Source organism: Mastigoproctus giganteus, chromosome 9 (assembly GCF_048544385.1).
Source record: "Mastigoproctus giganteus isolate SK-2022 chromosome 9, ASM4854438v1, whole genome shotgun sequence".
In the NCBI taxonomy this organism is placed as follows: Eukaryota; Metazoa; Arthropoda; class Arachnida; order Uropygi; family Thelyphonidae; genus Mastigoproctus; species Mastigoproctus giganteus.
In genome coordinates this window covers 122674993-122688847 of record NC_143583.1, presented here as the reverse complement: position 1 = coordinate 122688847, position 13855 = coordinate 122674993, and the positions used below count along the sequence as shown (strand labels likewise).

Here is a 13855-nt window from a genome sequence, read left to right as displayed (position 1 = left end):
AAACAAAATCCATTCTTCGGTTTTTATTTTTTGAAAATAGATTAATAACTTTTTCATTCAAGTTTGGTGCACTGTTGATCACCTGTTCTCTATTGAAAGCATTGCTTGAGAATTTAGCCTTTCCTAATTCATAATGCTCCTTAAAAATGTTTTTATTCTTTTTAATGTCGAATGGCAGCGTTCGGGATCTGAAGTAGTCATCGGAATGGTCAAAAGAACTTTTATGAATTTTGTAAGTTCACCAAGAACTTCAGCTAGATTATTTTCTGAGATAAATTTCAGAAAGTTAGTTAATTTGCAATAATTGTGTAGATCATATCTGCTTTACAAAACTTGTAATTCCGTAAGAAGTTTTTCTCTTTCAATCATGGGATATGCTTCAACAGTTTCTCGTACCTCTTCCATGGGAATTTTCGTACGAAAAATAAAGCCCTCCTTGTTAAACAATTTAGGAGCAATTAATTGCTTTGTAAAAGAATATCTCTCACCTATGTCAACACTTATAGTCGCATACTTCCTTCGCTTCAATCATAAGTGTTTTTGAAGGATTTTCACAGTACATTGAATTCCTGATTTTTAGAATGGAATTCTTAAAATTTCCTATATATTCATGTATTTTAATCGAGATTGCATTTGATTATAAATAACTTCCACGTGAGGCATTATCTGATGGAAAAGTTATAACCAGAACTCGAATATTTCATTACTAAAGATGTGCAAAATTCCAGTTGCTTCTGAAATCTTCTTATCTGCGTTTTCTGTCGCTTGTAGTTCCTCCATGCACTTTTTTAAGGATTCAAAATTTTCATAAACGCTGTTCACGGTGCGTATATTGAAGTTCCATCTTGTAGGGGAAGGTCGGGCAACACGGCTGTCCATATGCTTTCTGAGAACAGAGAGACGCTGTGGTGATCTCGAGAAAAATGGTATCGACATGAGGTTCGAAAAGAATATTCTTGAATCTAGGGTACTACTTGCTGCATTTATCATCATCAGATTCAGTTGGTGTGCATAACAGTGAATAATATGTGCATTTTTGTACATTTCTTTTATTTTAGCCTGAACTTCCCCCTTCTTGCCTTTCATCACAATTGTGCCATCAAATGTTTAAGCAACCAGTTTTTGAGTATATCCTTCGAGGATTATGTCTAACTTATCTAGAATGCACTTCGATATTCCGTCTGCAGTTCGGTTTTCCGGAGTGAAAAAAAAACCCAAAATCGCTCAAAAATGCCTCCATTCAGTTCATATCTCAGAACAATTACCATTTGCGTATGTTCTGAAACATCTGTTGTGTCATCAGCCATGACAGCTACGAATGAAGCTTCTTTAATTTCTCTTTTTATTTCATCCCGGAATATTTGCAACGAACAGTCAAGATATCATTCTGAATAGTTTTTGAAATGCCTTTAAACGCTGCATTATTTTCTAAATGGTTCTTTAAACTGGAATCTAATGTACAGGCGAAATTTATTAATCCTCTGAATACTCCTGGATTTTTAGAATTGTCTTTTTCGTCATGTACACGCAAAGGAATTTCAAACTCTCCATAAAATTTAATGCAGTCTTATTTTAGACAATACCTCACGATTCTTGGCAACTTTTCTGTTATGTTTGCAGATCGAAAGTCTGTAGGCTTCACTAAGCTGTTCTTTAATATTTACGCTTCCTAAAAGCGAAAGTGAAATCGCATTATCAATATGTTTTTTCGAACTCTCATGTTTTAGAGTTTTTTCTTTCATTCTGTGTATGTTTGTAAAGCCACTTTTTGTCCACGTTAAGTCACCTCCGAACAGTATGCAACCACACAACCACAAAGCCAGCTTTTCCTTTGGTACCATTCAGTTTTAAAACTGCGAATATATTTCTTATTATTACTTATTCCCCGCTGAGAAATTTGAATCTTTGGTGTGGGATGGCCTTCTTTTTTAATCGCGTTTTTCTTCTTGGAGAGATAATTGTGAAAAACTAAGTTGTTGAAGTTTATTCACTGTCACGCGATTTACTTCTTGGGGGAGCGTGGAGGCCATGATCGAATCAAATTTCACAAAATCGTGTATCGTAGAAATAATGTTTTACTTACACATCACCTCATAATATAACTTCAACTTGCCAAGTTCAAGCTAAATTCGCAATTAAGCTGTAATCACATAATTACACTGTTGAATGTTGAGTATTGACTTAACACTGATATTATTTAGTTACTTAATGGGAATTCGGGCGAATAACAAAGACATCGACATTGTGGCTACACACCCATCATGGTCAACGATGAAATCTGCACTGCGCACTTTACAGTGACTTTGGTTCGTTTCACCAATAAAAAATGTATATTGGCAAGTTGCCAATGGCAACCAACTACCAGATATTCACTGGAATGCAAAATGTGTCACTGCCTACTGCACAGTGAGGCATACGGTTAATTAAACTTAAAATTTGGAAACTATTTCGTTTTTTTTTTTTTTATTCGTTTATTATTGAAATGATTACTGGAATAGAGGATGCGCATACTATATGCGGGTCAATACTGAGTTCTACATATATGTGCTTCAAAGACTATTGAAGCATTTCGGTAAGGCTGCAATTTTCAGAAAAAGGCGGCAGGTTCTTGTTGCATGACAATGTCTCCCCCATCCTGCACTTGTGAAGACATTTCTGACGTAACTTGGCATTGTACAGATCAAACATCCACCCTACTCTTCTGATCTAGAACCAGCGGACTGTTCCTCTTTCCTAAGGTGAATACTCTCAAAGGAAAGAGATTTCAGGATGTTGAAGACGTAAAAAAGAGCGTAACCAAGAAAGACAAGAATATTCGTTAGATATCTTTTTAAACCAACAAGTAAATTATCAGAAGAACTTGATCTGCGGAACTGTAATTCATGACAATGTTATGATTAAATGAGAAACAGTGCAAGCTTAAAATTTAATTTAATCGCTAGAGTCACTTTCAATAAGCGAGTTCGAGAAATTGGCCTCATGAAATACCTTATACAGTATACTGTATTTTATTCTATTAAGAAATGCACAGATGTCTTTCTTTAGTAGAGCATTCTTTCTAAAGTATCAGGTTGATGACCTTATGTGGGTGTGTTCAGAAAACGTTATTTGTGGGGAATCATGTGACTTTATGGAAAAGTTGGCATGGATCCAATAGTGTCATAAATCCATTACGTTTGACAAGTGATTTAATATTGTAAAATAGAAGCTGACCGACCTGACCCAGCGTACTGCCGGGCAAGATTAAAAGCCACTGCCTTGCATATGATTTTTTTTTTAAGAGCCCTAAACTTGAAACTATAGTGCTAGCTCTTAACATTCACCAACACACATTCTAAAATATATTTCAATAAAATCAAAATTAAAAAAATAAATAAATATTTTATCACCAAATTAAATTCAAGAAAAAAAAATCAATCAGTTATTTAAAAATAAGAATTAGCAATACAGTACTTTTATTTACAATGCTTGAATTTTAGTTCAGTTACTTTGGTTATTAATAATGATTTTTGGGTAGAATACATAGCTTATAAAAACGTCTTCTTAGACAGTATTTTTGGTGTAGACTTTCTTTGATGGGCTCACTTCCTAGCAGGGCCGTTCTGATGGTGAGAGGGGTGCACTGCACCAGGGCGCCAACGTTCAAGGGGCGCCTGAAAACCTAAAACTTAATACACATATGAAGAAAATTTTAAAGGGGGCGCCAAATTTCAATTGGCACATGGGCGCTACATACCCTAGGAACGCCCCTGCTGCCTAGTAACAGATATTTGCAAATTAATTGTTCATATTCTTTAATTGATCAATAATATTTACGCCTTTCTTTAATATGTCAACTCCTGAGAGAGGAATTTTAGGCTTTGTATTGAATGAGGATAGAGTTAGCACAGTGATTACACATTTAGTATACTTATACAAAATATATGAAAAGTATTCATTTAAAGTCACTTTGCTTGGAAGTATGTCGGGTTCTGTCGCTGGTAATGATAGGCATAATCGAATGATATAATTCGATTACATCATCGATTATGTCCATCACTAATCACAAACAATTGACTTGTCATTTAGAGATCACAAATGACACCAAAGGGATCGAAGAATTCCGTGAAGTTTGGTTATAGAGGTCAAAGATTCCAGTTCGACATTCAGTGGTTAGTTTATTTTATCAGTAAATTCCCTTTTCAATGAAATGTTCTTTCTTTTATTTATATCTCTCATTTATATCTATCTATTTGTTCAATTTTTATAGCTCAAGAATCGAGTAATAGTATTAAAAAAAAAAAAACTTCTACGCCTGATTTGATCACATCTACTCGAAGTAATGAGAACACTTGAAACTCTTCTATCCGTTACACTACTTGTTCATCGTGGTGCTTATAATGTCATGACCTACAGTGTCATCAATTACTTGATTTAGTATTTAAGGTGCAAGCTTCAAATTTAAGGTGGGGGACTGTCGTTTCCAATGAAATAGCCTGATTTTGTTCTAATGAATGAAATAGTCGTCTAAGGTAACGACAGTCACCCACCTAATGGTGCATCTCCGGGGAGAAATGGGTTTCAGTCTAGTATATTTCAATTCTTTTCTTCCACTTCATCTTATTTAAAGTTGGCTGTTTGAGATATATTAGTAAAGTCACAAAACTTAAGGCAACTAGCCAAAAAATCCTATGTATGAATTCTGGTTAATATCATAAACTCGATTCGTGGTTGAGACATTTCGAATGATATATGATTTATCTTTGTAGATCAAGAACTTGAAGCCAATATAGAAGAGCCGAAACATATCGCATCTAATGCAATAATAATAATAGTTGCTAATTATTTTTCTCCATTTCAGGTACGTTCTGATCAATCACCACAAATATTATGATAAGATCTACCAGAAGAAATACATTGCCCTCATGATCGCCTTTTGTTGGACCTTTAGCTTCTGCCTCCTCCTGCCTACCCTTTCCCGAGGATGGGGTCAGTTTGGATACCACCCACAGACATTTTCCTGTACAATACTGCCCTTGAATGGAAAGTCTCCGAAGAAGTTTCTATTCGCTTTGGGCTTCTTATTGCCTTGTGTGGTCATCGTAACGTCATACTCGTGCATCTTCTACCGGGTAAGTACAGCTAGGATGTAAACGGTTATTTACTCATTCTGTGAATGATAATGAAATAACCATAATATGTGTATCATTTATATTGTTCGGCCCGATAGGGAGAGGAATAAATAAAAGCCAAGAAATTTTATTTGGTGGCCACGACAGCTCCTCAGGGAGCTATGCGATTGGAAGAAAATCCTTGAAATGTATCCTAAATGGATATAGGCAAATATCCAAAAAAAAAAAAAAAAAGCAGGCATCAGAAAAAATATTGAAGTTCAATGAATAACAAAGAACTGTGTTTATTGAATACTGTATAATGATCGCGAGTGGTTTTATGGCCATATGAGTTAGGCATACTCGGTTATGGAAAGTTTGATTTTCTCATGTAAACTCTGGTTTTTCTGTGAAGCAGTTTGGCACAGACAAAGGTGCTGTTATCATGCGCTTCCTTCTTACAGTGGGTTACTTTGACAAACAACTATCCTCCTAGTTTATGAAGCTTTGATGAGTTACTGTATCTGGTTCTTTGTTCAGAGTATTAATCTTTGCTACAGGTAGACAACAAACACAAAAAGGAAATCGCATATTAAAAAGTAGAAACCCCTCCTCCAGTTAATTAAAAATATTTCCTTAAAAGTGTACGTTTGATCTTTTTTTCCGACAGTGTGATCATCCTGGTTCTTTGTTGAGGATGATCACACTGTCGGAAAAAAAGATCAAACGTACACTTTTAAGGAAATATTTTTAATTAACTGGAGGAGGGGTTTCTACTTTTTAATATGTGATTTCTTTTTTGTGCTTGTTGTTTACCTGTAGCAAAGATTTAATACTCTATTCTGTATAGAAGTTAAACATTATTAATAAATCTGATTTGGTATTATTGCGTATTTACTTTTCTTTCATTTCTGAGCAAATCGTTGACGATAGCAAAAACTAAGGTTACATTCAGAATCTGCATTCTCAAATTCATAAAGAAACGAAGATCCTCATTTGAACTTATGATATGTGGTGAAACTATTTTGATGGTTATATTCAAAGTATTTATAATTAGTATACTGTGCGTGGGTTGAAGGTTGAGAAGACAGAAAAAGACATTTGTTGACATTATCTTCATCATTAGACTTGAATTTCTGTAGATTGAAAATTTCAAGAAATACATGTGAAAGAAGGTTGTTTCAGAAATCTGAAGTCTTAGCTATCTCAGTGTCATCGAAGATAAGAATAGAATCAAAAGACTCCTTTTTACGAGATATAAGACAGGACTGAGTTTTAGAAGGATCGAAATTAACTTCAATTACCTTTTCCTCATTGAAGAGTTACGTAGAGATCAGCATTTAAGGAATTGATGGAGGATATTCGAGAAATTGAAACTGTTTATGCAGGGCAAGGTTTCTCAAACTGCCAGGTGCAATCCAATGTGCTGTCATCAGCAAAAATATTGATAGAGTTTAGAGTCAGTGGTACGAGGTTATTAATATACAAGAGGAAAAAAGTGGGAGAAAGAAGTGAACCGTGGAGAACACCAGCATTAGTGGAGAAGTTAGAAGAACTACCTACCATTACCCGCAGCGTGCGGTCAGAGAGAATTGCAAACACTCCACAATCCATAAGATGTAAGCTTGTTTATAAGACCTTTATGCCAAACACAATCAAAAGCCTTAGAAATGTCAAGAGCAATTATTTGTTTTACTAAACTTTTCCACTGAATTTGTCCATATATGGGTAACATAAGCCAAAATATCACCAGTAGATCGACAATGACGAAATCCATATTGGCGATCGTTGATCGGATGGGAGGTTTTGAAATAGTTTGGGAGTTGGCAGTTAATGTTATTATTACAGTATTTATTTTATTTATTTTTTTTTTAAGGAGCATTAGCAACTAAGGCCATATTGCTCCGGGATATGCGGTGGTCATTCCCTGACCTTTCCGCATCCTCCGTATTTGGTGGTCACGGGCTGGAACTCCGGTCTAATCAAGAAGTGTGTGCTACGCACTGCCGCTCCTGCCCACCTAGCTACGGAGGCGCCCCGGCAGTTAATGAATTTCTCCATTACTTTGGAAAGATTAGATGTGGTAAGATTATCTGTTATTTTGGCAAGTAAATGAACAATCTGTGCAAGGTCATTAGTAATTGCAAAAGCCTCAGCATCTCGACCAGCTGGGTCCGTGTGACTAGAAAACGGAAGCTAGCTGGAGTTATGAACATTAAAAAATTACCAAGGAAAATTATCTCACTGTTAGGAAAGTTGGGCTGGAAAAAGTTAAGTTTCAAAGAGTTCCAAGTGATTAGCGGAGTTGGAAGAACAATAGATGGAAAAGTTGACAGAATGGGGTAGAGAGATTTTAAGCCACAGAAGATCGGAAAGAGGAGATTCTAGTTGTTGTTATTTGTTTTTTAGGAGCATTAGCAACTAAAGCCATATTGCTCCAGGGATATGCGGTGGTCATTTCCTGATCTTTCTGCATTCTCCGTATTTGGTGGTTACTGGCTCGAACCCCGGTCTAATCAAGAAGCGTGTGCTACGCACTGCCGCTCCTGCCCACCTGGCTACGGAGGCTCTAGGAGATTCTAGATTACTGTCTTTGACATGGAATATCAGAACGGACATATGCACAAGTATCATCTTTGAAGCGAAAGGAATCGTACAGTGAATAATTAAGACAATGAAGATCAGCAGTGGTTGAAGCAACCAATAACTGGGATTCTCCCAGAAAAATTATTTAAGGATTTGGCAGTCTTGCAGGTGGAAATGGACATCATTAAGATTGGAACTCAGGCCACGTATAATGGGACACGTTGTATTATGTAGTGATATTTTTGGCTATGGCATACACACAAGAAGAACATACCCAACCCTTGACGTAAGAATACATTAGACTTAAGAATAACATAAGAATGCTTCCAATGCTTCCCGCATAACACTACTTGGACTCCCTCCATTCACAGTCTGGCAGAGTAGAGGATGCGAGATTATACACCAGCTATGATCCGGAAGCTTAGAAAGTTGCCAACAGGTTTGGTCCGGCGGGCTATCTGGCGGTCGCCCTGTGAACACCGTTTTAGAGCTGTACCCTCGAAATAGGCCTAAAATCAATATATAAAATAATTAACGCAAAACTTATGAACAACTCACTGTTGCAATATATCTCCTTCTGTGTTCCTGCTTTTAATTACAGAAACAATTACGCACTCTTCCCTTAGTATCGAACCTACTACGGAAAAAAATAGCCCTGTTTTCTGTTTATTGAATATTTTAAATATTAACAGTTTTGATCCTTTCACTTCATTCAGTTCATTTTTTCAATCCACCTCCATTCAATAGCATCACAATAAAGATCTCATTTGTTTTATGTTAATCCTGTCGATTTATAAATATTTTAAATACCTATAATCACTTGTGCTTTATAATTATAAAATTGTAGGTTTTTTTAATTTCAAATCAAATATTTTCTGAGTTTATGTATTTTTTATAGTTATTTGTAAATATGTTCTTATTTTAATTTTTGTAGTATCTCAATCTTATGTTCCATTTTGTATAATATGTACAATATGACAGTTTTCTCACACATTGTAAGAGGGTAAAACTGTAATGTTAAATAAATAAATGTAAAGAAGAAGAAGATCTTGCCATGATGCTAACAAGTTTGTTCAGTTTGTATGATAGCTTGAACACATTTCAGGACGAATTAGGGCGATTTATATATATATATATATATATATATTTTTTTTTTTTTTTTTTTTCTCCTTCCATTACTCAATTTATCTCAGATCATACATTGAGATATCAGTTATTGGAAAACTTTATAAGGCGACTGGTAATTTAAAATATTTAAGATGGAAGAGAGTGAAGGAAGCCGATAATGGCTTTGTGCTATACTAGACGGGCGCTTTAAATCGCTGCGTTGGAAACGCCTTCGAACGCCTGGTTTTACAGGAAGCAGGGGAAAAAGGCATCCAAACTAGATCCAAAATTTGAATTTTTAAAAACGTTCAAATCATCCAGTGAATGGCTATTACAATAATAGATGAACTATCAAGCAAATTAAAGCAATGCCAGGCAGTTCAGAATGAGCCTTCTGAACAATCCAGTGTAAGAAGAGAAGCGAATGCAGTCAGAAATTATAAAATCGAATAGAATTAAGAAAATAGAAGTTGAGGCAAGAAGCCAAAAATTCTGAAAAATATTTGTGAATTTTGCAACTCGAGAAGTTTTCTCATATGACTTACTGACAAAAAAATTCTACAGTTGTTGCCGCAGAAGAAAATTAAAATTGGAATTCAGGTGAACATTTCTAGAATTTCTTCGTGAACGAATATCAAACCAAGCAACTCACATAAAAATTTCAGAGCAAGTATGAGAACTTATATTAACATAGAAAAAGTGTAATAAAAAGGTTCATTCGTATGACGAATTTATATACAATTGTTTCATTTGTCATTATGCAAAGGGTTATACACCAGTACTTTAATAATACATCTGACAGTCATTAAGGACTATTAGCATAATCTGTCAATCAATTAATGAGAAATATACTAAACCATGCACCAAGCACTCAATTTATTATTTGTTTTCTAGGTCCACGAAAGCCGCAAGAATGTTGCAGCGCATACTCCAGCGGCTCCTGCTTTCAGCAACAGTCCACTTCCCCTGGTCAGACAAATATCCCAACGTGCAGATGAGATTCGTCTCACCAGACTAATGCTAATAATCTTCTGCTCTTTCTTGCTTTGCTTCCTGCCCCTCATGATTGTCAACGTGTTCGATAATCACATCAGGTAAGTGATTGAGACACCGTCGTAGATGCTGTTATTTATATAGCGAATTAGCATCTAAGGTCATATTGAATTCTGTGTATTATGTCAGTACAAATGTGTGTTCACCGACCGATTTGCATGTTGTACAGACTGAATAACTCGCAGGAAAATCCTATTTCCTCCTCCTGGGATTAACTAACTGCAGCTTCGATTAAAGGAACCATTAAATTTTCTCCAGTCTCCGACGGGATTCGGACCGACACGTCTCTAAACGAGTAACAGACGGATGCTACTAAGTTGAAATCGATTCAGATACTTATTATCAATTGGCAGTCTCTCTCTCTCTCTCTCTCTCTCTCTCTCTCTCTCTCTCTCTCTCTCTCTCTCTCTCTCTCTCTCTCTCTCTGTGAGATAGTGAGAAGGGAACGGTAGGTTCAAAGTTATTTATGAAACATTTGTTTTGACACCTTCCACACAATCATTTTTTTTTTGGATTGCATCGCAGAGTTTGGATTGTATATATTTATTCATTTTTTTAAATATTAGATTAATAGTTCTATAAAGTAGATTATTTTATTAAAGTTGGTTTTATTGAACGCCTGTCAAGATTATTCTTAATCTTTAACGATAATGTTTTGATTCCGGGATGAGTTGGATTATTGGTAACTGCCATAAAAATTGAAACGGAAGTGTATTTAAAGTGACCGCTAATTACTTGTACTTCTAAAACACCGGTGTTTTTCCTTGGAGGATGAAATATTTGAGAAAGCTCGATACTTCCGACCGAGAACAATTCTCAATCTTGTTTTGTGAAGTCCATAATACGATTCTTCTTCTTCTGACATTGATAAGGTAGAAGAAATCCGAACCTTTCTAAGCCGGTAATGAATGATAAATCTACTAAACTACAAATACTACAGTATGATGACACTGTAGAGACCACTGACTCGTCATATCTACAACTAAAAGAAGGCTAAATTAGAAAGTAACACTGGAGTTGCTGAGCTTGAGATGGCATAATAGTTAGAACGATAAGACTAGCCATTTTGTGTTGTTTACCATTGGGAATATTTCTGGATGTACAACGATAGTAGGTCGTATAATGAACAGCGTATTCGTATGCCTTTGCAAGTAATTCACTTCTGAAATATTTCTAAATAGCATTCGTTATTTCCCAGTCGTATATCTAAGAAGCTAGAATATCTACAAAATAAACAGGTTGATCATTTAATTAGCGGAATGGAACCACCTTAATCTTCGTCGCTGAGGTGTGCCGGTGCTATCTTCTTCGAAGTATATACACTTGCGCCATCGATGAACCCACTTGCAGAAGCACTGTGGGAGGTAGTTGCCTTTGTGGACACAAATTGTCGACCTTCTTAATGCGCCTGTGTCACTTAAATTGTAGTTTTCTTCAAACATTTTTCATAAACCACTGAATTTTCTCTCACAGTCTGTAGCACTCATACTACGTCGAACACAATAGCGAATAGCAAAAAGTTTCCCACTCTTTAGATCTTCCCTTATGTAGCTAACAAAATGATCACATTAACAACATATAATTTAAAGCCATTTGGAACCACTAGACATGTTATAACTTGCAACTGTCAGCGTATCTTTGGACATACCTTCCCCCCCCCCTCCTGCTACCTATTACGGCAGTTCGCGGAAGCTTCATTGATTGTACGGTGGCACTGCCATTCCGCGAATTAAATGATAAGCCTGTGTACATTACATAGGCCGTTATTTATTGTTTAATTAAAAAAAAATAGTGTTAACGATAAACGATAAATATTGAGTCCATGATTTTCTATTAAGGGAATTTTATGCAAAATTTACCCTTTCTCAACTTTTTAAGTAGTTGAATATATGGCATTGAATAATCGCGCTCTTAGGTACATTCTAGAATATGAGTTTTTCATTTTTTTTTTTTTTCTTGTCTTTTAGGCACCCTACCATCCATGTGTTGGCATCGGTGTTGGCTTGGATGTCCTCCTGTATCAACCCTTTCATTTATGCCGTTGTGAACCGTCAGTATCGCCAAGCATATAGCCGTCTACTCTGTCCCAATCGTTGTGTTGGAAACGCTACCACCTCCAGCTCTACGCGCTCTGGTTCTGGTTGCTCTAAAACATTTGTTTCCGATGTTTTTCTCTTCAGTTCTCCTGCTAAAAAAGAAAGAGAGAAGCAACAGCAAGATTTTCGCGATGTAACAGCAGAAAACTCCATTTAAGATTGCCCACCTCGGTCCTGGTGGACTGAATTGTTAAAAATGTTCACTTAGAAATCAGTTTCTCATATTATAAGTGCTGATGACTTTTTGTGTTGAAACTGATGGATATCTAGGCAACTACGAGTATCAGCAAAAAAAAAAATTAAAAATTAAAACGGACTTAAATTTTTTATAATAATTTAGGACAATTAAAATGGTTCGCTTTAGAACTTTTGGAGGTGGGGACTGCGAACCTTTAGTACCTTATCATAAGACTTGCAGCAACTCTACAAAAACATCTTGTGCCGTAATATTAACATCTAGAAAGGATCGAAGCCTTCTAAGATTCGTTACAGAAGTTATATTTTTACTACAGAGAAGCAAGTTTCGTCTCCTTCAATATTTTTTCGCTCTGAAAACGCACACAATCCTGTGTTTCTATTTCTCTTCTACTACATAAAAGAAAGGGAACTTAAAGAAAAAAGTAACTTTTTTATTCCTTGTACTATTGCGTTTATATTCTTTAAAATTTATTTTCTTAAATCGATGTAAAATGGCAAAAAACGTATTTAAAAATGAAGGGACGAAACTATTTCCAGATTGGAATAAGTTTATTTTTGTACAGTTGTATGTACTGGCTGCTTTTCTGGATCAGTTATAATTTGTCCTGAAGATGGGTTCACACAGTTGATTCAGAAACGTAGCCAGTAGCCGTTGGTTTTGCAAATTATTGTACTAGATGTGGAAATGTTTTACGCTTGACAACCACACAAAAGGAAATTAAAGTTCTTTCACCTGAAAATAGGGTTTCCTTCATTTTTAAATAACTATTAGTGTTTCATAATGACCTTTACTCAATACTGTATATAAGAAATGTATTACGTCACAGTATCAATTTACTAATGTACTTTTCATGTCTATATTCGACAAAAAAAAAAAAAAAAAAAAATAATAATAATAAGTCATTCACAAATTGCTCAATGCAAGATGGGAACAAACAAAATTTTAAGATGCATTATAGGTGGGAGATACGATTGCTCGAATACTACGTAAGATTTTTCTTAAAAAAAAGCGATCTGAATTAGAGTACTATATTTCGTTATAATCATGGAGAAATGGCCTAAGCTGTTGTTATGAAGTATTTTAGGAAAAGAAGTTTGGAGCATGGTTAAAATCGCAAGTAAGATTTAAAATAAGACACTTTCGGGTGAAGTAATTTAATTAGTGTATTGCTATGCAAAGGACAATTGGTATAATAATCCCACCAACCAAAAAAATCTACCAATTGTCCTTTGCATACCAGTAAGTTAAAATACTTCAAGGTAGAAGAAAAAGGAAAGGACTACACGTCTTATTTTAAATCTTACTTAGTATAAAAAGAAGTAGAAAAGTGGCATATTTTAAATCTTTCTTACTTCACGTAATGCCCTTGATTCAGATAATTAAGATTTATGCAATTTGTGAATGGCTTCAAATTTTCATTTCTGCTTTTATAAACTTCGGTTATACCGAAGCTGTACTATTCTCCTTCTAACGAATCCCACTCAGTAAATTATAAACCTTATTTTAGTATCAATTAAAAAAAAAAAATTCTCAATTCCTTTATCAAAACAGCTGCCAGTTACTCTAGACTTCAGTCTTTTTCCAAGAGGTCGATTTGGTTGATCTTTCGTGAAAGTGAATAAATTCCACATGTTCCAAACTGCAGTCGGCTGCAGGGACTGTTGTAATTGTTCTGAAGGGGGAACATCCTTGTGCAGTTTTGCTCCGAGTACTCAGATAAGTAT

At 35.4% G+C, this 13855-nt stretch overlaps 1 protein-coding gene across 1 annotated transcript in view; it reads left to right on the top strand.

Annotated features, from left to right (window-relative positions):
• Positions 1–12230, top strand: part of LOC150080695 (protein trapped in endoderm-1-like) — a 28131-nt gene extending 15901 nt beyond the window's left edge. Inside the window, exons 3-5 of the mRNA XM_090381196.1 lie at positions 4841–5111; positions 9678–9877; positions 11804–12230. Coding sequence (XP_090237322.1) covers positions 4841–5111; positions 9678–9877; positions 11804–12089 — 757 coding nt within the window. The 3' untranslated portion in view covers positions 12090–12230. The remainder of the gene's footprint in view (positions 1–4840; positions 5112–9677; positions 9878–11803) is intronic.
• The last annotated feature ends 1625 nt before the right edge of the window (positions 12231–13855 follow it).